The sequence below is a fragment of the Sus scrofa genome, chromosome 1, assembly GCF_054392235.1.
Source record: "Sus scrofa isolate SSC_HxYL_T2T_F1_AM1 chromosome 1, Sscrofa_HxYL_maternal_Yorkshire_Landrace_v2.0, whole genome shotgun sequence".
In the NCBI taxonomy this organism is placed as follows: Eukaryota; Metazoa; Chordata; class Mammalia; order Artiodactyla; family Suidae; genus Sus; species Sus scrofa.
Genome location: NC_139383.1, coordinates 74,201,125 through 74,227,528, shown reverse-complemented (window position 1 = coordinate 74,227,528; position 26,404 = coordinate 74,201,125). Strand labels below are relative to the sequence as shown.

Genomic DNA, 26,404 nt, shown 5'->3' with positions numbered 1-26,404 from the left:
GGAGTGCTGGGATGCAGGTTCAGTCCCTGGCCTGGCACAGTGGGTTAAGGATCTGGCAACAGGTTGCAGGAGCAACTTGGATCTGACCCTTGACCTGGGAACTCCGTATGTTCTGGGGAGGTCACAAAAGAAAAAAAAATGAGTTGGCTATAGATGTGTGGATAGTATCTATTTTCATGGGATAATTTATTGAACATAGTTTACCAGTGAGGACCTTTTAATATTAGAAGGCCAAGTCCTTGACTTCTTTTCCGTTCCCACTTCTTCCCTTTGGTGATCTCCTCTAGTTTCAAGGAAATATCTGTGTGACTTATCAGGCTTATATTTCCCAAACTTATATTTCTAGTCTAAAACTCTCTTTTAACTCCAGAATTGTATGTATTGTAAGTGCCAAGTACACATTTTCATTTGCATATCTAACAGACATCTTAATATGCACAAAACTGATTTGATTTATTTTTGTCTCCACTCCAACTTTTTTTTTTTTTTTTTTGGTTGCATTTGAAGCATGTGAATGCGTGAAAGTTCGTGGCCAGCAAACAAACCCGTGCCACACCAGTGATGATGCTGATCCTTAACCCACTGAGCCACCAGGGAACTCCTTCCCAACCTTCTTGACCTATAGTCTTCTCCATCTCAATTCATCACATCTGTTTCTTCACCTGTTCAGGCAAGAAGTCCTGAAGTTATCCTTGGCTCATTGCTTTGTCTGATGTGCCATTTTCACACTGGTAGTGTCTCTCGTTGGCTCTACCTTCAAATATATATCTAGACTGGCCATTTCTTATTGCCACCTCCACCATTGTGGTTTATCGCCTGGATTATCATTAGTCCTCTAACTAGTGTCCTTGTTTCTACCCTTGCTTCTTGCAGTCTACTCTCAAAATAGTAGTAGAGTGATCCTTGTAGAGCTGAAGGCAACCTGTGTTACTCTTCTGCTCAGAACCCTTTAAGGCTCTCCCCTCTCAATTGCAGTAGAAGCTAAAATCATTAGAGTGGCCTAGGAAGTCCTTCATGATATTTTTATTTCATTTCTTAATACTTTCTCTCTTGTCCTTTCCATTCCAGTCACACTGGCTTCTCTATTGTTCTTTTTTTTTGGCCTTTTTTAGGGCCACACCTGAGGCATATGGAGGTTCCCAGGCTAAGGGTCGAATCAGAGCTACAGCTGCTGGCCTACACCACAGCCACAATGCCAGATCTGATCCGCACCTGCGACCTACTCCGCAGCTCACAGCAATGCTGCATCCTTAACCCACTGAGTGATGCCAGGGATCAAACCTGTATCATCATGGATACTAGGTAGATTCATTTCCTCTGAGCCATGATGGGAACTTCCTCTTTGCTGTTCTGAGAGCACAGGAGGGAGGCACACGCCTTTTGAACCTTTATAGTTGCTGCTTCCTGTGCCTGGAATGCTTTTCCTTTAGATAGCCATATTACTGCCTTCCTCATCTTTATGTCCTTGCTCAAATGCCGTCTTCTCAGCGATGCCTTCCTTGAGCAACGTATTTAAAATTAAGTTTCTTAGTTTGATACTGCTCTCTTCTCCACTAGAACATGAGAGCAGGGGTTTTTGTTTTGTTTTCTGCTGTATCTTCAGTGTCCAGAAACATCTAGGCACATAGTAGGTACAAATCACTATTTATTTATAAAGGAGTTCTCTACATTCTTTTCAGATATTTATATAGTGCCTTCTATATTCTCAGCAACTGGAAAGGGGAGAGGTGATATATATATATGAGATAACAGTCCCTGCCCCCAAGGGTTTGAGGACATATTGATTAAAAATTGGCTTTAATACTGGTTGCTGAAGAATAGTGGTGCCATCCATGCAAACTGCTGAAAAGAATGTTTAGTCCTATTTCCTGTTTTAGAAGGGAGCTTGTAAAAATGTTAAAAAATTTAAATTTAGTGATTCTACTTCTGGGACACTGTTCTAACGATATAGTTTTAAATACTAATAGAACCAAAGAGAAATACTGTGATATTGTGACTTACGTAAATGACCAGATATATATTCTTATGTATATTTAATCTTTGTCTACAGTTCCTGCTTACTCTTGAAATTTCCTAAGTGTCGAAAGTGATATAAAGGTGTCTTTTTTTTTAAGGGCCACACTGGCTTTATGGAGGTTCCAAGGCTAGGGGTCGAATCAGAGCTGTGGCCTCTGGCCTACACCACAGTCACGCAATGCCAGATCCAAGCCAAGTCTGCAGTCTATACCACAGCTCATGGCAACGCTGGATCCTTAACCCATTGAGCGAGGCCAGGGATCGAACCTGCATCCTCATGGATACCAGTCAGATTCGTTTCCGCTGAGCCATGATGGGAACTCGTAAAGGTGTCTTTTGTTATGTGAATGAGATGACTTTTGGAATCATCTAAAGAAGGACTCTGCTGGTCACCGGGAGAACCAGCTGTATGACTGATTAGAGGAACTCTGAGCCCTATCCCCCGATCTTCAGGGAGGGTGGAGGCGCTGGAGATGGAGCTCAGACGCCAGTGGCTAGTGATTTAATTGGCCATTCCTGTGATATGAAGCCTTATAAAACTCCAAAAGGATAGAGTTTGGGGAACTTCTGAGTTGGTGAACACACGGAGATTTTGGAAAGTAGTGCATCCATAAAGGGCATGGGAAGCTCCTTGCCCTTTCCTCATACCTTGCTCTGTCTTCCATCTGGCTGTTCCTGAGTTGTATCCTTTTATAATAAACTGGTGATCTTGTGAGTAAAATGTTCCTCTGAGTTCTGTGAGCTGCTTTAGCAAATTAATCAAACCAAAGGAGGAAGTCGTTGGAACTCCCAATCTGTAACCTGGACTTGTGACTGGTGTCTAAGGTTGGGGAGTGTGGGTGTACGGTCTTGTGGGACTGAGCCCCAACCTGTAGGATCTGATGCCAACTCTGGGTGGATAGGGTCAGAACTGAGTTAATTCTCAGACATCTAGCTGGTGTTTGAATTACTCATTGGAGATGTGGGGAACCTCCCCACCCCTACATTGGAAATTGAGTCTCAGAACTGTAGATGCCCATGATACCAAAAAATTAGAAACAGTTTGTGTAATTATAGAATCGTAGGTATATTATGGTGTCTTAATTCATTTGGTTATTAGTAGTTATTAAATGATATTTACAGTGAGTTTCTAAACATGGGAGATATTTAGAAATTAAAATATTTTTAATATTTATATTAAAAAGTTGTAAATTATAGGCAATGTGATTTTAACACAAACTTTAGCTTTGTGTATTTGTGTCTCTTAATTTATACACTGGTACATTATAGAGTGCTACTCTTAATTAGATTTTGTATGTCCTCTTTGTTCTCGTGTCTGAGAAACTATCACCTGGGCATCTGCTGCATTTGGGAGGAATTGTAGATGTCATCATTACTGCAGAACTGTCCTTGAGGGCCTTGATTGAGCAGCCCCTCAGCCCTCTAACTGAAGGAAGTACCTTACTCCTAGAAGTTAGTTGCTGGAATTTCCTAGTTTAAATATGACACTCACTTGGAGCACAATGTAATTTTTTTTGGAATTCTCTACCATCTTGCACATCTAGTTCAGTTTAAGAAATATAACTTGAAATGAATCATTCCAACTATTGAGATTTTCCTTCTTTTTTTATTGTTATCTTCTTAGAGACAAATACCTCATAAAAGCCCTTATATCCTACAGATACGAAGAATGGTTCTGCTACAAGTTGAGCTAACACAAACAAAAAAGATCTGCTAGCCCCCCCCCCCCCATTTATGTGCTACACTCTAATTCTGAAGTCCTTGCAGTAGTTTCATTTGTAGTACTTTTTTTTTCTTGTCTGTAAACTTTGTTTCACCAGATTTTTTATTAGAGGTATCACCTAATCATTTATTTTTAGCTACTCCTTGTTCCTAAATTTTTTGACTTGGATTTCTTCATATTACATTTTCTGCTTAGGAGATATAGCCAGGCCTGGTTAAGTTAATGAGAATATGGACACAATTTATTTTAGCTGCTTTTGAGACTTGTCCAGGCAGTTTAACTATTCTTTGATTAAGGCAGGCGATTAAAATAACATAATTAAGTGCATAGGGCTATGAATTTAAACCTGGGCACAAGACCCAACTGTATTCTTTAGTGGTTATTTCTGATTCCTTTGGTACCCTTTGCAACTTTGGGCACATTATTTAACCTCTCTGATCCTCAGTTTTGTTTGTTTTTTTTTTGTTTGTTTTTTTTTTTTTTTAAGTATAATGCATGCATGCATCCATACCCCCAGTGTCGTTTGGAGGTCTAAATGAGATAATTCAGGCATTCAGCAAATATTTATTAAGTGCCTACTATTTGCCCGGCGTTAAGTTAGGCAGTAGAACATACGGGTGAACAATATAGACAGGATCCCTGTTCTCTTGACTCTCATATCTAGTGGGGTGGGAGATAATTGATGTACTATGTATAAACAATCAAAAAATATCAGTGATAAATATTGTATAGAGAAGTGGAATGTTCAGAGAAACTTTTCTTGAGAAAATTTCTTCAAGCCAAGTGACAGAAGGGAGCCAACCCTTCAAAGATCTGAATTGAATGAAAAAACTTTTTTCAAGTTGGGGAAACAGTTGTGTACAGAGTCTTAAAGGCAAGGAAGAATTGAATATATTCCAGAAACAGAGAAGACCAAAGTGGCAGGAGTGTGGCAAGTGAGGAGAAGAATCTGGGATAAAGTCAGAAAGGGAGCTGGGGTGCTGATCATGTCTGTAAGCCAGGTGTGAAGCTTGGGCTTTGTTTTGGCTGCACTGGGAAGCTCTAAATTTCTAACGGAGAAGTTGACAATGTCTCCTATTTCTTAATGAGGTGGGAAAAAAAGGTTTTTGGCCAGCTCGAATATATATCCTTTTCAGGATGAAGTCATATCTACTTAAAATGTTTAATTGATACATTTTAGTTGCATATTTAAAAATCATCTACTACAAAATGTAGGACTTGAAAAATTCAGTTTTATCCCCTTATATTTCAGGAAACAATTATTGTTCATACTCATGTGTTCAACCTCAGTGTCTTTGTAATCACCAGAGCTATTTTATGACATAGTCATCTAAGAGGTTTTTTGGAATGTATACATTTTTATCTGCATTTGTTTGGGATATGGTACTTTTGGGTTCACTGGAAATTTTATTTCAAGCTACATCTGTAGCATTATGTAACATTAGGTGTTTGACCATCCTGTAGACATATATTTTTAATCTCCATAATGTAACCGCTTTTTTTTCAGGTGTTCTTTACAAAGTTTGCTTACAGTGACGGCTGACACTTGTAAGATATACTTCCAGGGATAATTGTGGAATATCTAAATTTTTTATTTTTGCCTTCAGAGGCCCTCTAAGTATGCCAGAATACCATTAATTGAGATTGTTGTGGGCTGTCTTCCTCTAGCTTTCTTTGTTTTGTCTTTTAAAATAATCAAGCCCCCAGTCTCCCCCTCCCTCAAGGTGTTCATAAGTACTCAAATAAATAGTGATTCTCTTTGCCTGCCGGAAAACTTATAGGGGAATGGAAAAAAAAGTAATTGTTGCCGTATCACCCCCAGCCTTTCCTTTCTTCTTTCACTCCGTAACATTCAACTTGCTTTCCATGACCCCTCTATAGCTGTGTGTTTTGGTGTGTGTGTGTGTGTTTAATATTGTCTCTAGTGGGGAGACGCTTTTGGCATCTAGTGGATAGAGACTGTAATGTAGCCAAATAACCTCTAATGCACAGGACAGCTGTCCACAGTTTCGTAGTCCAAAATGTCAGTAGTGCTGGGGCTAAAAATCTCTGCTCTATGGTACTTGTTTCAGTACTATAAAGGGAAAATAAAATTGAGGTGGGTAAGTGTATGCTATAGTTGGTATGTTGCTATCCAGTCAAGTACCAGCTGAATAGTTCTTGATCTATTTGAACTGCTTGGTTTGTATTGATTTGCACTTAACGTTGCACTTACATAGTCTTTCGGCATTTGGTATAGAGGGTTCTGAACTTTGGTGGTATGGTGGTTCTACTCTGATCCAAATTGTTTTCAGTTGCCTTCTGGGTTTCCTTCTCCACTGCCAGTGTATGCATAGTGGGTAGGGGGCAACTGAACTTCGGGTTTCTGAAATCCTTCCAATTTAGGTAATCTGTGATTGTGTGTACTGGGTAGTGGTGATAGTGAGTAGTGTTTAGTCTAGTCAAACCTCTACCCCAAATCTAAATGGTTCTGACTTGAGAATGACACATCATGGCTAAATATTCAGATTCAGATTAAGAGCATAACAGAAGCTTTAGTTTCTTAGTCTTTTTTGAGATTAGGATGACTAGGTTTTGGTGGTCTAGAGCAATGATTCTGAATTTTTCATTTCCAAATTATCATTTTCATGCCTTTTCTATTTTAAAGCATCCTGGGAACTAAACTGCACTACATAGTGAAATGTTTCCTATTTTTTAAATTAATAATTTAAATTAAGAATTTTAAGTTAATAATTGGCCCAATAATGAGTGAACCAGTATCATCACATTGAGGTAATATATTCTCAACTAGCTGCAGAGAGAATTTGAGTAGCTGGAAAACTAATGTATAGTCTCTTCTAGACTCTTTGGAATATTGAATATAAGCTTTTGATTCTTGTTATTACTTTCTTGGACATCTTAGGGATTTAGGAGTAGTTTTAGGAGTCACTGAATTTTGGAAAGAAGTGTGGTAGATTTTATTTTCTTTAAGGTAAGTTATGTTATCTGTATCATTAAGCTTTATTAATTTTAGTAATCTGTATTGCAAGGCATGTTCTTAAAATTTATGTCTCAGTGATTTTTATAATCCTTGAAATATCAAAATGTCTGTTGATATATTTATTTGAACTGAAAAATGAAGTCAGACTTTTTTGGACCAGGTTTGATTTGCCTAACTGGTTTAGCAGTGAGGACTGCCTTTACCAATTAGGTTATACAGCATATTTTTTCTATAAATTGAATGATTTACGATAATCTGCAGTTTCAGGTTTTGACAAAATGTAAGGTAGAAGATAATGCTCTTCTGGTTATCATTGTGTCATATTGGCAAAAGTGTGTACTTTTTATTTTTAAAAATAAGTTTTAGTCTTTAGAGTTTTAACTCTTTGAACATATGAGATATTTACAAGTTGCTTGTGGTGAAAGTGTAACATATTTTACTCTTATTTTAGTAATATATCAATTCGTAATATTTAAGTTCCCTTGCTAACACACACACAGTAGCATTAGAAATTTTAACATGTATGGTGTTCACATTGTGGCTCAGTGAGTTAAGAACCTGACATAGTATCTGTGAGGATGTGGGTTTGATCCCTGGCCTTGCTTAATGGGTTAAAGATTGGACCTTGCCACAAGTTGCAGGGTAGGTCACAGATGCAGCTCAGATCCAGTGTTGCTGTGGTGTAGGCCTACAGCTCCAATTCGATCCCTAGCCCAGGAACTTACGTATGCTGCAGGTGCCACCTTAAGAAAAAAAAAAAAAAGATGGAGTTCCCGTAGTGGCTCAGTTGTTAACGAATCTGACCAGGAACCATGAGGTTGTTGGTTCCATCCCTGGCCTTGCTCAAGGATCCGGCGTTTTCGTGAGCTGTGATTAGGTCGAGGATTCGCTCGGATCCCGCATTGGTGTGGCTGTGGTCTAGGCCAGTGGCTACAGCTCCAATTAGACCCCTAGCCTGGGAACCTCCATGTGTCGCGGGTGTGGCCCTAGAAAAGACAAAAAAAAAAAAAAAAAAAAGACAAAATCAAAAAACAAACACACAAAAGAACAAAAAAAAAAAAAAAGAAAAAAGAAAATTTAACATGTAAAACCTTATGATGTTAAACTTTACTATGATAAACTTACTTGTGTTCTTTGGTAATATGTGCCATAGCATTTAAAAGTGAAATGTCTTGAGGACTGCAACTTACTCTATGGAAAGGGGAGGGGAGGGAACTAGAAATAAAGGCAAGACTTGCAAAATGTTAATAGATTTAGGTGAAGGATATTGTTCATTGTAATATTCTTTCAGTTTTTCTGAAGGTTTGAAAATTTTTAATATAAAATTTGGGGGAAAAAGTCACAGGGAATAAAACAAATTAATTTTAAGAGGTATGTGTCAGTATTATAAGAAATGATTTACTGGGATAAAAATATATTACATTATGGTAAAATTATATGGGGGAAGTAGAGTGAAGGGCTTGTTCATGAATTCTTATAAATGGATGAAGGTGGGTATGAAATTGCTATGGTTTTTAGATTTCATTGGTACAAGAGAAGGAACAGTTTTATTTTAAAATGTCAGTTTGTTTTAAAAATGACATCTATTGCAACTCTTCAAAATTACAATGAAAATTTTGGATGCCAAATTAGAATTCTACAAAAAAGTACATGATTTAAAAAAATTCTTTTGTGATAAGCAGGTACACAGGTCTGGCTAACATATTTTCAGCTCTTCAGGTTCTAGGAATATGGTGCTAAGAGTTCTCTTGGTTATGCTATGGACTGGCAGGTCATTCTGCATGACAGATGGATGTGACTCCTTTAGGCAAGGCACTGTATAGCTTATGAAGCACAACCATAATAACCTGCCCCCAAATCCGGACTACTCCCACAGACATATAAACTTTATTTTCAGCTGCTAAGGGCAAGCAAAATATGTTGTTATGTCATTTTTTTAAATCACAGAATTGTTTTATCACCTTGTAATTTCCTTTTTCTATAAATGTGAATAATTTCTTTAAAAACTGTATCATAAGTTAATGATATTACTTAGGTAATTTTTGCTCGCTGTGAAACTAGTAATTTTATAAACTAGAAGTGTATAAATGAATTTCTTCTTTTTCTAAGTGTCTTTTATTTATTTTTTTCTTTTTAGGGCCGCATGTGCAGTACTTGAAAGTTCCCAGGCAAGGAGTCGAATTGGAGCTGCAGCCACTGGCCTGTGCTACAGCCATAGCAATGTAGGATCTGAGAGGAGTCTGTGACCTAAACCACAGCTCATGGCAACCCCAGATCCTCAACCCACTGAGCAAGGCCAGGGATTGAACCTGTGTCCTCATGGATCCTAGTAGATTCATTTCCGCTGAGCCACAATGGGAACTCCCATTCCAAATGTCTTTTAAAAACTGTCTGGAGGGACTTTGTAATAGTTTGACTTGAGGTCATTCATGTAGAATTTTGGAATATGTGCTATGAGTGTTTAGTTGTACTGGATGTCACTGTGTTACTGTGTAAACCATACCCTATAGTACTTATTGATTGACTTAAATATTCTCATAAAATGTTAAGGTGTTAATTTTGGATGTTAGAATGAGGCATACAAGGTGCATGTACACATTGTGCAAGACTTTGGGGGCTGAAAGCCACGTGTACTTTCTCTTGAATAGAAATATTGGGAGAATATCATTCCTTGGAATAGATAAAGCTATCTGGTTAATAAAGAGACTTCAGAATTGTTCTTATAACCTTATCAGATATTTCCTTGGTTTTATACTTAAAATGGGAGACTGTGGAGGCTTAATTTAATGAAATACAGATTAAAAAATCAGTGGTAGTTTCAATATTGTCAATAATTTAACCGGGAAAATCAGAAAATTGACATGATTGCATTTCGTTTTCAGACCTGTTCAAGTTTTGTCACTTGTCTTAATGATGTCCCTTATAGCAAAAGATCCATTTTGCAATCACACATCACATTTAGTTGACATGTTTCTTTAGTCTTCTTCAATCTGGAACAGTTCTTCAGTTTTTCCTTGACTTTGAGGACACAGGCTGATTATTTTGTAGAGCGAACCTGAATTTTTGTTGTCTGATGTTTTCTCATGATTAGATTCAAGTTGTGTATCTTAGAGAAGAATTTCACAAAACTGATTCTTTGTTCTTCTCATTGCATTCTCTCAAGTGCTATATGATTGCATTTTGTCTCATTGCTGGTGATGTTCACTGATCACCTGATTACTATTGTGTCTGCTGGATTTTCTGAATTAGTTTCCTATTGTTGCTTTAACAAACCACAGCACACCACAACCTTAGTAGCTTAATATAACACAAATTTATTCTCTTATGGTTCTGGAGGCCAGAATTCCAAGATAGGTTTTTCTGGGTCAGTGATGGTGTTGGCAGGGCAGGTTCTTTCTGGAGGGTTTAGATTGGAGTCCTGGTCTCTTTGAGCTTCTAGAGACACCCTGTATTCTTTGACGTGTGGCCCCTCCCTCCATTTTCAAAGGACCTCTCTCCAACCTCTGCTCCCATTGTTATATTCTCTTCTCTGTCTTTGACTCTCCTGCTTCCTTATAAGGACCCCTGTGATTATACTGGGACCACTCAGATAATATAGGATAATCTTTAATTTAGTCACATTTGTGAAGTCCTTTCTGCCATGTAGGATAATATGTTCACTGATTCTGTGTGGGATATGGTGGACATCTTGGAGGGGGGCAATTATTCAGCCTATCACACTTCCCCACTGTAAAATCATTCTTTCCCTTTCGTAAGATTTTGTGGGAAGATACTTGAATCTCTGGTTCCTGTTAGTGGAGAATGCTGTTTAGAAATCAAGAGCTGAATGCTAGATGGGCTGTTGAGATGTCATTGTTTCTAGGCTCACTTAATAGAGTTAGGACATATGTATGCATGTATGTAGATCTACATCTGTATTTCTCTATTAAAAGATATTAATCAGTTCATACCGATACTTTCAGTTCCAGTCCCACACCACAGAGTTCATTCATGTTTTCTAATTTTTCATATATGTAACTCCTTGCTTTGACAGTGAAAAACTGATTCCAGTTATCCTTAATTGTTAACTTACTTGATCAGTCCCCTACATATTACCAGTCTCCTTTTCTGCCACCACTCCTTCTGCTACATGGATCACTCTTCAGAACATATGGTTCTGATACTTCCTGCCACATAGCTCTCTCATGGATTCTTTCCTCAAAGCATGGTGATAACAGGGTAGTTGGACTTCTTACATGGCAGCTTTGGAACATTCTATTATATGCAAAGATCTTTTACTAATCTGACATCTCATTTAAGGACTTTGGTTTTATAGGTTTTTTTTTTAATATTGTGAAAAAATTTTTATTTAATATTAGCCAGCTGGACTCAGTTTAAATGATCTTGTTCTTTTGGCAACATGCAAAGCATCATAGTCAGGAACCAGTCAAACATATACTTTCTTCTCTCCATCAGGCCTGATCCAGGGTGTTGACCTTGGCCTTATCAGTGATGTAGAGCTTCTTCACAGTCTGTTTGTTCTGGTGCTTGTTGGCTTTGGTATCCTTAATGAACACAAATGTGTTGCTGTCTCTGTCTCCTTCCTGGCCACTCAGTGCTCAGGGGGAACTTGAGGATGACATAGTTGTTAAGATTCTTGCTCTTCCAAGCATAATTGGGCTGCCTTTGGAGTGTCTTGGGCCACCAGAAGGTGCGTTACATGCAGATCTTCTTTTTCCCTTTTTTTTTTTTTTTTTTTTTTGTGGTTATGAATGCTTTTTTGCATTGTTGCCTTTTTGGCCTTCCAAGCTTTTGCTTTGCCTTTGGCTTTGGGAGTGGCAGGGGCTTCTTTTTTGCTTTCTGCATGTCATCTTCATAAAAAGGTAGATTTTTATTTTAAAACTTACTTAAATTTTTTTTTAACTTTTGGGGAGTTATTCAAACCAAGTGATTGTGGTGAGCTTAGTAAAATGATATGTTATATTTTGGCTTTGGTTTAATTCCTTTTTAGTTGAATTACAGATTTTTTTTCCTGGGGACTAAAATAATAACTTTTGTTATAACTCTTTTATTTATTTATTTTTTGTTTTTATTTGCCATTTCTTGGACCGCTCCCGCGGCGTATGGAGGTTCCCAGGCTAGGAGTCGAATCGGAGCTGTAGCCACCAGCCCATGCCAGAGCCACAGCAACTCGGGATCCGAGCCGTGTCTGCAGCCTACACAACAGCTCACAGCAACACCGGGTCCTTGACCCACTGAGGGAGACTGGGGATCGAACCCACAACCTCATGGTTCCTAGTCGGATTCGTTAATCACTGAGCCACGACGGGAACTCCTTATTATAACTCTTAGATAAACCTATTTTAACTTCTTATGGGTTTGGGTGACTTCTCATTTAACATAATTATTTTCATGTTCAAAGACTGTCATTTCTGCTTAGCTTCCTTAATAAACTGTACATTCCAACTATTTTATACTTTTGTTTACTTCTTATAGCAGAAGGGAAAGGAGGAAAGAATTTTTTAGAAATTACTGATTATGTAACTAATATTTTGGATTCAAGTCACTTTTTAAGTTTTTCAATTAGAATTTGTCTCACATGAAAAATGGTTGCCTGGTAGTTGAATAAAATTTTCCAGATAGATCATTTGTTCTAAGTGGTAGAAAATTTGGCTTATTTGTGAATTGTTCTTTTTTTTTTTTTTTTTTTTTTTGTCTTTCCGCTATTTCTTTGGGCCGCTCCCGCAGCATATGGAGGTTCCCAGGCTAGGGGTCCAATCAGAGCTGTAGCCACCGGCCTACGCCAGAGCCACAGCAACGCGGGATCCGAGCCGCGTCTGCAACCTACACCAAAACTCATGGCAACGCCGGATAGTCAACCCACTGAGCAAGGGCAGGGACCGAACCCGAACCCGCAATCTCATGGTTCCTAGTCGGTTCGTTAACCACTGCGCCACGACGGGAACTCCTGTGAATTGTTCTTAAAAGGTTTAAATAGCACTTTCATGTTCAAATAAAATGTTAGCATGATAACGAAGGCTAGTATGGTGTTAATTCTAGTTTTGCCTTCATTGTGAAAATGGTTTAACTTATCACCTTATTTTTCTTTTTGTTGACAGAGCAAAATCGGTTAAAGAATATTAGAAAAGTATATGGAAGATGTATGTGGTATCGTTTACGGTTATTAAAACCCCAGCCAAATATTATTCCTACAGTAAAGTAAGTAATTGGTTTCAATAAAAAATCATACTTTGTGCTTACTCTTTGCTAGGTATCATCTAAAATAGAGGTATAATGATGAATAAAACATGTGTCTATAAAGAAATTGTAGCCTTAGTAAGGCTAAGATGTGATTAGTAAATTTGAGAGCAATGTCAAGAGTGGTTTAGAAGTTCAAAGGGGAGAGAGCATACTTCTGACTTGGGAGAGGATGGGGAGGAGTTCAAATCTTGAAGGAAGACCTCACATATCTTGTGTCAGGATTTGAATTTTATCTTAAAGACTATGGGGAAATCTTTAAAAGATTGTCAAAAACATGGAAGTGACACAGTCAAGTTTGCATTTCATGAAAATTGAATTTTATGGAGCATAAACTATGTGCCAGGTGCTGTGCTAGGGTTTTATATGCTATCTCATTGATTTTATATTAAGTTCAAGGTTGATGTTTTTGCTTTTTCTCAGATGAGGGAACTAAGAAGATGAGGTAACTTGACCAAGTTCCTACAGCCAGAAGTGGTGAAAAGGGGACCTAGTTCCCCTTTACTTTGGCAGACTAGTCTGCTTAAACAGGCCATTAGCATGTTTAATTGGAGCAGGTGTCTTTGGTTTTGCAAGGCTGTGGGGTATGCTGATTAGAGCCTAGGCTTTGGACCTTCACCCTGAGTCACTAGTTTAGTGGTAGAAAGTAATGGGAGGCAAAAGAGTTGCTATTATTGGAGGACTGTATCCTGTGAATTACCTACATGTTATCTATCCATTATTAGGAGGGCAAGACCTAACAGAGGAAATTAGTAAAAGTAGAACCAGTTTTTTTTTTTTTTTAAGGGCTGCACCCATGGCATATGGAGGTTCCCAGGCTAGGGGTCTAATTGGAACTACAGCTGCCATCCTACACCACAGCCAGAGCAACACCGGATCCTTAACCCACTGAGCAAGGCCAGGGATCAAACCTACAACCTTGTGGTTCCTAGTCAGATTCGTTTCTGCTGCACCACGATGGGAATTCCGAATGAGTTATTTTTAAATCTTGGTTTAAATTATGATAGTTTTCAATATTTAAGGGGGTTTAAATAGTTTTCTTTGTGAAGTTTGACTATGGCTTAGTTCTTTTGTAGAGGGAGGGAAAGCTTAGCTTTGGTGATAACAGTTCTTCAGTGGTGTGAAACTAAAAGGCAAAATTGATGTTTCAAGAGTAGTTTCACATTCATTATTTCTTCTTTGCTGTTGCTTCTCATTTTAAATTAAACTTTTATGAGGCAACAGTGCAAATATTTTTGGCTTTCCAGTCTCTTATTTGTTGGACTTTGTGGGTATCTCAAACTCAGTTTTCAAGAGAAAAAACCTAACTCTGTGCTGTTTTTATTAGTGACTAGTAAAGAGATTTACTTAAATAGAAGTACAGATCAATGGATGTTTAAGTAAGGAAGAATTAAATAATACTGGTAAAAATTTAGATAAGGTCAGAAATTATCAAAACCTTTTTGCTACTTTTTTGATGCAATTTTATTATTATTTTTTATAATGATCATAACAATCTAATTTCACAGGATTTCCATCCCACAGCCCAAGCATATCCCCCCACCCACCAAACCTTCTCCTCCAGAGACCATAAATTTTTCAATATCTGTGAATCAGCATCTGTTCTGCAAAGAAGTTCAGTCTGTCCTTTTTTCAGATTCCACATGTCAGTGAAAGCATTTGATGTTGGTGTCTCATTGTATGGCTGACTTCACTTAGCATGATAATTTCTAGGTCCAACCATGTTGCTAAAAATGCCGGTATTTCATTCTTTTTAATGGCTGAGTAATACTCCATTGTGTATATGTACCACATCTTCTGGATCCACTCCTCTGTCGATGGACATTTAGGTTGTTTCCATGTCTTGGCTATTGTATATAGTGATGCAATGAACATCGGAGTACATGTGTCTTTGCGAGTCGTGTTTTTTTCTGGATAGATGCCCAGGAGTGGGATTGCTGGCTGAAGTGGTAGTTCTATGTTTAGTTTTCTGAGGAAATCTCTATACTGTTTTCCACAGTGGTTCCACAGTGGTTTACAATCCCACCAACAGTGTACTAGGGTTCCTTTTTCTCCACACCCTCTCCAGCATTTATTGTTTGTAGACTTTTGGATGATGGCCATTCTGGCTGGTTTAAGGTGGTACCTCATAGTTGTTTTGATTTGCATTTCTCTAATAATGAGTGATGTTGAACATCTTTTCATGTGTTTTTTGGACATCCGTATGTCTTCTTTGGAGAACTGTCTGTTTAGATCGTCTGCCCATTTTTGGATGGGGTTGTTTGTTTTTTTGGTATGGAGCTGCAGAAGGTGTTTATACATTTTGGAGATTAATCCCTTGTCCTTTTTGCTACTTAATCTTGAAGTATCCTTTCAAAATTAAGCAATCATTGTGTAATACTCTAATTTCTGGAAGCTGCTTCCAAAATGACTTTTAAAGTATGCTTAAAGAAAAAACACAAGGAGTTCCTACTGTGGTGCAGTGGGTTAAGAATCTAACTGCGGCAGCTCAAGTGCTGTGGAAGCTTGATCTCTGGTCCAGCACAGTGGGTTGAAGGAAGAAACCACAAGACTTCAAGTTAATTACTGAAGCCATAAGTAGAGAAAATGCTAATCTTTTCAAAGAAACTAAACATGCTTTTAAACAATCGGTGGGGAGTTGGAGTGGAGTTCCCACTATGGCTCAATGGGTTATAGCCCAACTACTATCCATGAGGATTTGGGTTAGATCTTTGGCCTTGCTTAGTGGGTTAGGGATCTGGTGTTGCCATATGATGCACAGGCCTCAGATGTGGCTTGGATCCTGTGTTGTTGTGACTGGTGTAGGCTGGCAGCTGGAGCTCCTTTTTGACCCCTACCCTGGGAATTTCCAAATGCCATGGGTGCGGCCCTTAAAAAAAACAAACAAAAAAAGAAGCAGGGGGGAAAAATTGGGAAATAAAGGAGTTCCCTGGCGGCCTGGTGGTTAAGGATTCATACTGTCACTGCTGTGGCTCCAGTCACTACTGTAGTGCAGGTTTCATCCCTGACCTGGGATTATCTGGATGCCATGGTGAGGCCAAAAAAAAAAAAAATTGGGCCCAGAGTGTGATGTAATCCATTATATTTCTACCTTTGCTTTAGGAAATCAGAGCATGGTTTTCTTGGTTGTGGTAGTTTCCATCAGCCTAGGGATTCTGTCATGAACCTCTCTTCTCCTCCCTTGATTCTTTGGCTCAGAGAGCCAGATGCTACACATAGTGCATCTAACATGGGATGTAGGATAGGTTAGGGGTTTGATCCCTTTCTCTTCTACCCTTGTTTGCTTTAAAAATTTTACTTTAGTGATTTTTAATTTCACCTTTATCTTTGTTTTCTGAGCTTTGTAGCATTTTTGGAAAATTGGCAAAATGTGGCATTATTAAATTTGTGGAAATAGAATATATTTAGCAAACTTTAAGTTTGAATCAGAAGTTACTATTTTATTTTTGTTATTCATTCAATAAGTATTTATTGAGTGCCCAGTATGTATGTGTCAGGTATCATGTACTAGGTGCTGATATACTGTGGTTAACAGGTACTGGCAAGTTAATAAATAATGATAATAGAGTCTAATGAGGGTTGTGGGAGGAGGGCGTGCCAGCCATGAAAAAGCAGAGATAGGGCTCTTAACTCTGGCTTGAGACAGAAGGCTTCCTTGAATAAGTGAGGTCCAGGCTGAGAGCTGAGACTTGGGTGAGAGTTACTAGTAACAGCCAATAACTACCATGAATTGATTGTTTACTATCTGTGAGGCACCTTCTAGGTGCTTTATATACCTAATCTCTAATTCTCAAACCCACCCTAAAAGTTGGAAACTGAGCTGTAAAAGACTAAGCAACTTGCCAGGATTCCTTAGTTAATAAGTGGTAAAGCTGGGATTTGACTTCAGGTAGTTTTGCCCCAGAGCTTGTGTTCTAAACCACCTGTCTCTAGATAGCGAGGTAAAAGTGGGAATATTCCAACTAGGGCTCCCTCTTTGTCTCTGGGCATACAGACAGTATGAAAAGCAGCTTGCAGTATTATGTCTTTTATAAGGTTTAGAGCATTAGTTTGGCCAGATGGAAAGAAATTTGCAGCTGAGTGCCATCTGTGTTTGTTAGTCTCAGGTTAGTCAGAACTGAATAAGATCCTGTCCATGTGCTCAAAGAGTTTTGCAATGAGTCAGAGGAGGAAGATCTTGTGCTTCTTTGTGACTGAAACCGTGTTCTCTCCATTGATCCTCTTGACAGCAGTTAAGGATTGCTTCTTGGAGGGTAGATAATCTGAGTTGTCTTGAAGGATGAATATAGTTTGGATATGCATAGATAGGGAGTGGAAAGACCCAAGAGAGCAAAAGCATGGTGGTGGGAAAGACTTAGGGGACTTTGGGAGATGGGGATTTAATTTTGTTTGAAAAACCAGAGTGATCAGAGTTAAGGAGGTGTGTTGGAACTGGATCTCAGAAGCTTATTCCAAGTCAACACGTTTAAGCTATGTTCCTACTAAGAGACCTTAAACACATGGAATGCTTTCTTTCAGTATTTGAAAATAAGTTGCTTTAGTTTTGTTTGATTAGACTTATGATTCGTTTATCTCTCTAACAATCCCTACTTAATGTAACAAATTGTGTTACAAATGGTATAAAAAATAAAATTATTCAGGAGTTCCCGTCATGGTGCATCGGAGATGAATCCGACTAGGAACCATGAGGTTGTGGATTTGGTCCCTGGCCTTGCTCAGTGGGTTAAGAATCTGGCATTGCTGTGACATGGCTTGGATCTGGTGTTACTGTGGCTCTGGCATAGGCAGCAACAGCTCCGATTAGACCCCTAGCCTCAGAACCTCCATATGCCATGGGTGTGGCCCCCAAAAAAAGACGAAAAATAAAAAATAAAAAAGTAAAATAAAAATAAAATTATTCACTTCTCTTTTTAATTTAACAGTAATCTTCTGTAGCAAGTAATTTTAATGGCTAGATAGTATTTCTTTGTGGATATACTGTTATTTATCTTTTGATGAACATTCATGTGTATGTGTTTTTCGCTCTTTACTTTAGAAACTTAATTTCTTTCCTTCTGAATTTCTTAAAGTGGAGTAGATTGATTGTTAAAAAGGTATATACTTCTTTGGGGCATTTGTTATTGCCAGATATTCCTTCAGAGTGTAGAGTGTATGGGAGCCCATTTTTTTTTTAGCCTCTCCAACACTAGTAATATCAGTCTTTTAAATATTTTTACTAAATAGAACATATCAAAGAGAAAAAATCAGGTTTTTTCAAACTATATGTTCTTTTATATTTTCTTTAACTTGTTAGGCACATCTTTCTATGTCTATTAGCTAAAAATTTTCCATTGTGTGACTATAACTTGGTCTCCTATAATTGGTTTATTTGATTAGTTCTCTGTAAATGGACATTAAGGTTGTTTTCAAATTTCTACTATTATAAATAAGGCTGTTTATTTATTTTGCCCAATTGACCTATTTTTGGTAGTTTACTAAAAGTGTAATTACAAGGTCAAGAGCAATTCTTTTTTACTTTAAATGGTTAACTGAATACTAATATATTTTGATCTAATGTCGGGGGTCCAAAAAGTTTTAATGAGGTGAATTAACTTCTTACCAAAAATTCTGCAAATGGTAACTGAGAGAATATTACACGCCAGGCACAGCTTTATTCTAGAGAACTTAAAGGTGAAAAAAGACACTGTCCTTGCTGTGACAGCTTACAACTCAGTGATTATAGAATTTGAGTCTAGGAGTTCCCGTCGTGGCGCAGTGGTTAACGAATCCGACTAGGAACCATGAGGTTGCGGGTTCGGTCCCTGCCCTTGCTCAGTGGGTTAAGGATCCGGCGTTGCCGTGAGCTGTGGTGTAGGTTGCAGACGCGGCTCGGATCCTGCGTTGCTGTGGCTCTGGAGTAGGCCGGTGGCTACAGCTCCGATTCAACCCCTAGCCTGGGAACCTCCATGTGCTGCGGGAGCGGCCCAAGAAATAGCAACAACAACAACAACAAAGACAAAAGAAAAAAAAAGAAAAAAAAAAAGAATTTGAGTCAATACCACAGTGGTAGATGAGACTGCTTTAGATTGTTTTATGCCTTGATCTTGCCATACTGTCTTTAGAATCTTAAAGGAAAACCATGTAGATATATTTATACTTTACTTGTCTTTTTTCTGAACAGGAAAATAGTTCTGCTTGCAGGATGGGCATTGTTCTTATTCCTTGCATACAAAGTTTCCAAAACAGATCGAGAATATCAAGAATACAATCCATATGAAGTATTAAATTTGGATCCTGTAAGTAGTATTTTTATATAATGTACATTATTTTTTAATGATCCTATGAAAATACTAAAGGGGTCCACATTCTAAAAGAAATTGAGCTGTACCTAAAGAAATCAGACTCTGGTCAGTTAAAATAAGATAACTAGTCTATTATTATTTTAATGTATTTATATTTTTTAAACTATAGATGTTGATTGTCATCCCATTAAGGGTTGGTTTATAATTGCTAAAATGTAAAAATATTTGAAGATGAGATAAGTTAGCATATTTTAAAAGGTTGGTTTAATGCAAAGTTAAAACCATGTGGTTTATTGATGTTAGTTGGATGATGAAAGGCCCTGTGTCAGTTGACACTAAAGTAGTGTGTTAAATCTTTATGCCTAACAAAGAACTGGTGTCCCTGTCATAGAAATTCAGGTTAACCTTGAGTGGTTAACCTTGAGTGTACCTCTTAGGTGACCTTCTTGATTAAACTTGATTGATGGGTCACAGTAGAAAATTAAGTCTTTTATCAGTGGAAAGTTAGAACTGAAATGAATGCTAAAGATCACCTACTCTTTTTTTTTTTTTTTTTTCTGTTGGAGCAAATGGCCTAGAAAATTTGTGTCTTGTTTGGGGTCCCATAACTTCTTAGTGGTCAGGCTGAATCTGGTGCTCTTTTCATTTTTTTCCCCCCATAATACTCTCTTTTACTTCTAGTTTCTGCTTAGTAGATGGCTTGGTCCAGAGATTCATATAATACAAAGTAAGGAGTGTATTTATCTTCTAGTTTTCTGCTTTGTGGAAGAAAAGTTTACATATTGTCTGAATTTTCTTACTGTGATGATCATGACTATCAAGAGAGTTTTTGTTTTTTTTTTTTTTGTTTGTTTTTTTTTTTGTCTTTTGTCTTTTTGCTGCTGTTGTTGTTGTTGCTATTTCTTGGGCCGCTCCCGCGGCATATGGAGGTTCCCAGGCTAGGGGTTGAATCGGAGCTGTAGCCACCGGCCTACGCCAGAGCCACAGCAACGCAGGATCCGAGCCGCGTCTGCAACCTACACCACAGCTCACGGCAACGCCGGATCCTTAACCCACTGAGCAAGGGCAGGGACCGAACCCGCAACCTCATGGTTCCTAGTCGGATTCGTTAACCACTGCGCCACGACGGGAACTCCTCAAGAGAGTTTTTTTAAGATTAAAATGTTTGGGAATTCCCATCATGGCTCAGTGGTTAATGAATCTGACTAGGAACCATGGGGTTGCAGGTTCGATCCTTGGCCTTGCTCAGTGGGTTAAGGATCTGGCGTTGCCGTCAGCTGTGGTGTAGGTCGCAGGTGAGGCTTGGATCCCACGTTGCTGTGGCTCTGGCGTAGGCCGGAGGCTATAGCTCTGATTCGACCCCTAGCCTGGGAACCTCCATGTGCTGCGGGAGCAGCCCAAGAAATGGCAAATAAATAAGTAAGTAAGTAAGTAAGTAAATAAATAAATAAATAATGTTTGGAGGCAATTTACTGCCATAAAAATCAGTATGAGAAATTTATTAATGGAAACTAGTTAGGAAACAACTAAGGTAAACTTACTAAATATTTCCTTAATATTAAAATATTAACAAGCAGGTGAAACCAAATATTCTTAAGGTTTCTTTTTCTTTTTTTGGCTGCACTTGCAGCATGTGGAATTTCCTGGGCCAGGGATGGAATCTGAGCTTTTGTGACTTACGCCAGACAGAGCTGCAGCAATGCCGGATCCTTAACCCAGTGCACCACAGATTATTTCTTAAAAAGGAAGTTAACCTTTGATTTGAGGTTTTTTTTTAGCCAGACTTAATTTATTATGATCATTATTTGATATTTAAATGTCACTATCATTTTATTTTAGTGGCATTATATAATATCACTCTCAAGTCGGCGATGTCTAGGTTACTGCATGGTACATAATAGGTGGTCAATAAAACAAAATATATTGGACAAAGTAAATATTTTTATTCAGAAAATATCTGGGTGAAATTTATGGGGCAAGATATATATAGAATGAAGACTTTCTCTTTCTAAAAATATTGAATAGTTCAGTACTTGAAGTTCAAAGTGGTGTGGATTGTTTTTATAGCCTTGTACTTATTTTTACTAAAACAAAGCCTTTTCTTTTAGGGTGCAACAGTAGCAGAAATTAAGAAACAGTATCGTTTGCTATCACTTAAATATCATCCAGATAAAGGAGGTGATGAAGTTATGTTCATGAGAATAGCAAAAGCTTATGCAGCGTAAGTATTATAGGACCTGTTACACATTTTAAAAAGTGGTAAAGATAGTTTTCTTTTTGAATTAAAATAGTAATAAATAAAATAGTTGTCGAACACTTTTATTAATTGCTTACCTCATATGTTGTTTGTCATTTATAGAACTGGCTGACAAGCCTCAAGTGGTAATTTAGCTAAACCTTAATCTTAAGTATGCAGTAGTGCTTTTACAAGTTTGAGTTGGTTAAATTAAGTAGTAAGTGATATGTTAATTGAGCTATTTTTGAAGCATCCTGATTAGAAGAGGATATACTTACATCCTGTTTTTATTTCTAGACTTTTAATTAGGTTAGATGTATTTCTCTTGTTTTGGAATTGTAGCTTATTTCAGCTAAACTGTTTAAAGATGAGTTTAATTTTGGGGAAACAGGATAGAGATATGAAATTCAAAGTAGTTATTCCTTGAGTATTAATATTGTAAGAGATAAAAAGTTAGCTGAACTCTTCAGGACTCATGATAGGTGTATCCTACATAGCTCTTATGTTGAATTAAAGAATAAAATAGAGATGTTATGTTATCTGTTTTTTGAGGACTCAGTGACTTATAATTTTTTAAGCTACCTTAAAAAGTAGAAGTAAATAATAGTAGGATATAATAGCAGACGGTGAAAGTGTAATGTGAATGACAGAAGTTTGGGAAATACTGTCTTAGGCATTTTTGTGCTTAATAAAAGTATATTGACCCTATCTCCTCTCTGCCTCCTAGCCCCCTTTTGTGGATTGCTTGCCAATCTATGTGACTATGATTCTGAAATCAAGCAGTACTTCAGGAGCTTCTGAAGCATGCACTACATTTTCCTTTCTACACAGCAGATATCCTCCAGACTGCTGTCCTTCAATTTGTACCTCCTTTTCATCTTTTTTCAGTGTGTCATCTCTTCAAGCATTTTTCTTTGTTGCACAAGTATTGCAGTGCCTTAGTTGCTGTCTTGATGATTTTCAGAGGAAGTCAGATAGCCAAGATTAATTAGTAGTTTTAATTTTGGCGCTTTTGGTGCAGGCTTTTTTTTTTTTTTTTTTTTTTTTTTTTTTTTTTGCCCCTCAGTTTTCAGGTATTGTAACATTTTCAAGTTCACGATTTTGTTCTTAGGTTACTGGACATCTGACTCTGTGATGTATGGTCACTATTCTAAAAAGTACAGAAGAGTAATATATAGCCTTTGCTTTTAACTCAGTTATATGATCAAGATGTAGAATGTTTTTTATGTAAAATGTCTTAAGTAGTTTATGGTCTGTTAGTCGAATGAAGAAGGAAAATGGTTATGAAACCCAGAACTTTGAGTTATTGTAACTTAATGTAAGTCGATGAGTTAGAAGCATAAATTTTACTAAAGTTCTGAGTGATTGACTTGAAGCTACGGCCGTATATGTAACACTAGTAGCCTAAGTTACGTATTCAAGCAGCTTATGGAATGTAGTTACAGGCTTTGATTTACAAAGTTTTTCAGAATTTGCTTTGGTTATTCAGGCTGGGTTCTCTTATTTGCTCATTGTAATAAACAAGCTGGGTCATTCCTGTTTCTTTAGAACAGACTGTAACTGAAAGGGAAGGAGGTGTGGGTATTTTTGAGAAGTTAGATCAACTATTGAATTCTCTAGCTGTCTTCTGAATATAGTTGGACTTTCGTTTTAGGACATAAAACTTGTCTTTAAATTACTTTATAATGATTGGACAGCATGGATTAACATCCTTGAAGCTATTTTAATTTTTAAAAACTTTAAGTTTTTGTGTGTTCTTAACAAGTGGATTTGTAACTTGGCCCTACATAGCTAACTCAGGCCACAGATGTATAATTTAGTGAAAGCATTCTCTAGATCAGTATTTATAATCAGAGGTCTCTGAAATTGTATACAGAATTTCTGTGTATTTGTATATGTCCATTTTTTCCCCCCCAGGGCAAGAGGGGCATAGATTTCATTAGATTTCTAATAGGATCTATGATACAACATCCCTATCCCCAAAGTCAAGGGATATAATCATGTTTAGGAAACTTTATACTCATTGAATTAAAGTTGTTGTTTAAGCTTGTTATGTATAAATGTCACTAAAACCACATAGTTTTTAGATCTTAGGAATGGTATTATACTGAAGCACTAATAAGTAACAAGATCGGCTGCTTTCTTACACTGATTTTTTAAAAAATTGATAATTCCTTTGACTATACAGTATAGTTCCTGTTACATAACAGTATACAAGGTGGTTTAATGAATAAGTTAATGGAATTTTGATCAGGTGTGTGTGGAGGTTGAAAAATCGAGTACTTCTGTGATAAAAGCTATGCTTTATTTTGCAAAATCTGAGGGCATTGTATAGAGAGCAGAACAGTTTATGGTGCTGTCATCATTAGAAAGGCAGAAGGGGGTAGAGAGAATTATTTGGGGGAAAAGAATCTAATTAGGAAACAATATTGCAAGTAACAATAGCTAAAGCTCTGACTGGGATGGACAACTGAGGGAAACAAGGGCAAAATTTTTTGAGAAACATCCCTCCCTTAGCAGAAAAAGAATCTTAATTTTTGTTAACTTTCAGTATCTCTAATAATGACTTTCATTGGCTCCTCTATTTTACTGTGGTCTAAGTAGAGTTACAGTTGAATAAGGACTAAAGATGTCAAGGTACTTGTTTTCATAAAGGATTAAATTGATAAGTTTAAAAATATTTTCAAATCATTGAAAAATTTTTGTTTTATTAAAAGTACTTCTGCATTCTCTCAACTTGGAGCCTTATTGAATAGAAAATATGTTGTATCTTAAGTGTATATATTCTAGGAAATATGACTAAAATTAGATTTGAACATAAACACACTCTTGCCTGTTGGTCTACAAGAATGCCTTCCTTGTTATATTATTGGTTTGTGTGTGTGTGTGTCTCTACCCCCTTGTCTCCTTAACAACATTGTAGAGCTTTTGAAGGAGTTGAAGATTTCTTTCTTTCTTTTTTTTTTTTTTAAACATCTTTATTGGGACCTGTAATAGAACCATTTTCACTCTGTGCCTTGAGCCAATGACTAGGTCAGGGGTTATATTTATGTTTAGGTGTCACTTTCTTTCTTTTCTTATTATTATTTTTTTTTTTTTTTGGCATTTTAGGGCTGTACCTGCGGTATATGGAGGTTCCTGGGCTAGGGGTTGAATCAGAGCTGTAGCTGCAGGCCTGCGCCACAGCCATAGCAACACAGGATCCAAGCCGCTTCTGTGACCTATACCACAGCTCACAGCAACGCCGGATTCTTAACTGACTAAGTGAGGCCAGGGATCAAACCTGCGTCCTTATGGATGCTAGTCAGATTCGTTAACCACTGAGCCACAGTGGGAACTCCAGTCACTGTCCCTTTCATACTGTGTATGTTCAGAGGCTATTGCAGGTATTTTCCTAGTCCTACTGGCAATTGGCTTAGAAAATTGTGATCTTAGCACAATGCAAATGACCTTTTTCCACAGAAATGGAATTTTATAAGTGTTGTTCATTTTTTTTCTTTGAGAATGTGGTGCCAGTTTGGGGGATTATTATTGATCATATTTTAAGTTTATTTTTTAAAAATAGATTAATAATATAACCTATTTATAAACTAATATATTTGAAACTAATATAACATTGTAAGTCAGCTATACTCAAATAAAATTATTTTTCAAAAAGAAAAAATAGGTATATCATTATTAAAGTATAAACAGCTCATTGAAAAAATTTTGGGAAATTCATGTGTAAGATTTTAGATAGTCATCTATAATCCTCTGTGCCTTCCTAGAAGATGTAGTAGCCTTTAAAGTTCCATCTTCTGGCTCAAACTGGATAAACTTGAGAACTCATGAGCCAGCTGGGGGAACTCAATAGTTAGCATTGTATCAGGACTCGATAATTAGCATTTTCTGTTAGTGCAGAATTCCTTCCTCTCCTCTTCCTCCTTTTTTTTTTTTTTTCTGATTTGCAGAGAGGTTTTTCTTGATTCTCTGATTTTATTCTCTTTAAGAAGTGAGTTGGTTCATTAATGGAGTATATGAGTACTTGTTTTTCAGATGTGGCTTCCTAATTTTGCACCTTTGTTCCTTTTATGCCAGTTTAACTGATGAAGAGTCCCGGAAAAATTGGGAAGAGTTTGGAAATCCAGATGGGCCTCAAGGTGTGGTAAATGATTAAAAAATACTGGGGTTATGGTATGTGTATATTATGAAAATATTAACTACATTGAAAAGAATTTTTGATTTTCTTAGTTGATAAATAGGAAAATTACAACCACAAGGAGTTTAGATATGTGAATTGAGTTCTTTCAATTAATTTTTACTTTATTTTTCTTTCTAGAGACTAGTTAGAAAGGTAGAACTTAGGTTGATTTGATGAGAGAAGTAGTCATTGTCATTATTCATCATTTCCACTTTAGTAGTTGATAAAAATTGGATACAAAATACCTGTTTTTCTTTACTGACTAAACATTTTCTCATGTATTTGAAGTGTTTATATAAACTCAGAATATATAAAAGAGTTTAGGTGTTTTGGGAAGAAGAAATTCACAATCTTAGAGTTTTTTTTTTTCCTTCTGGAAAAATTTAAAGTTTCGTATATAAGCCATATTTATCAACTTTTATGTAATGGGGACACACATAATAAGTTAGTCTCATCTTTTGTTGGGAAGAAGGGGGAGGCAAAATTTGGGGATATGAATAAATAAAACTGGAAGTGGAGACTCTTCAAAAACATTCTTCCCATTTTAGCCACGAGTTTTGGAATTGCCCTGCCAGCTTGGATAGTTGACCAGAAAAATTCAATTTTGGTGAGTACATTTAAATAAGACACATTATAATGCGTTTGACAGATCTTGGTAATAGAAAGAGACTTTTACCAAGAAAATACTGGTGAACTGTGTATTATGAAAACTGCTTTTTATATAATGGAAAAGAGAATTGATTTCCTGTTA

At 37.1% G+C, this 26,404-nt stretch overlaps 1 protein-coding gene and 1 pseudogene across 1 annotated transcript in view; one reads left to right on the top strand and one right to left on the bottom strand.

Moving 5' to 3' along the window:
* Positions 1-26,404, top strand: part of SEC63 (SEC63 homolog, protein translocation regulator) — a 75,169-nt gene that overhangs the window by 13,411 nt on the left and 35,354 nt on the right. Inside the window, exons 2-6 of the mRNA XM_001925479.8 lie at positions 12,818-12,917; positions 19,117-19,231; positions 21,346-21,458; positions 25,551-25,612; positions 26,202-26,260. Of these exons, the coding sequence (XP_001925514.4) occupies positions 12,818-12,917; positions 19,117-19,231; positions 21,346-21,458; positions 25,551-25,612; positions 26,202-26,260 (449 nt within the window). The remainder of the gene's footprint in view (positions 1-12,817; positions 12,918-19,116; positions 19,232-21,345; positions 21,459-25,550; positions 25,613-26,201; positions 26,261-26,404) is intronic.
* On the bottom strand, positions 11,146-12,112 carry LOC110256579 (large ribosomal subunit protein uL23 pseudogene; annotated as a pseudogene).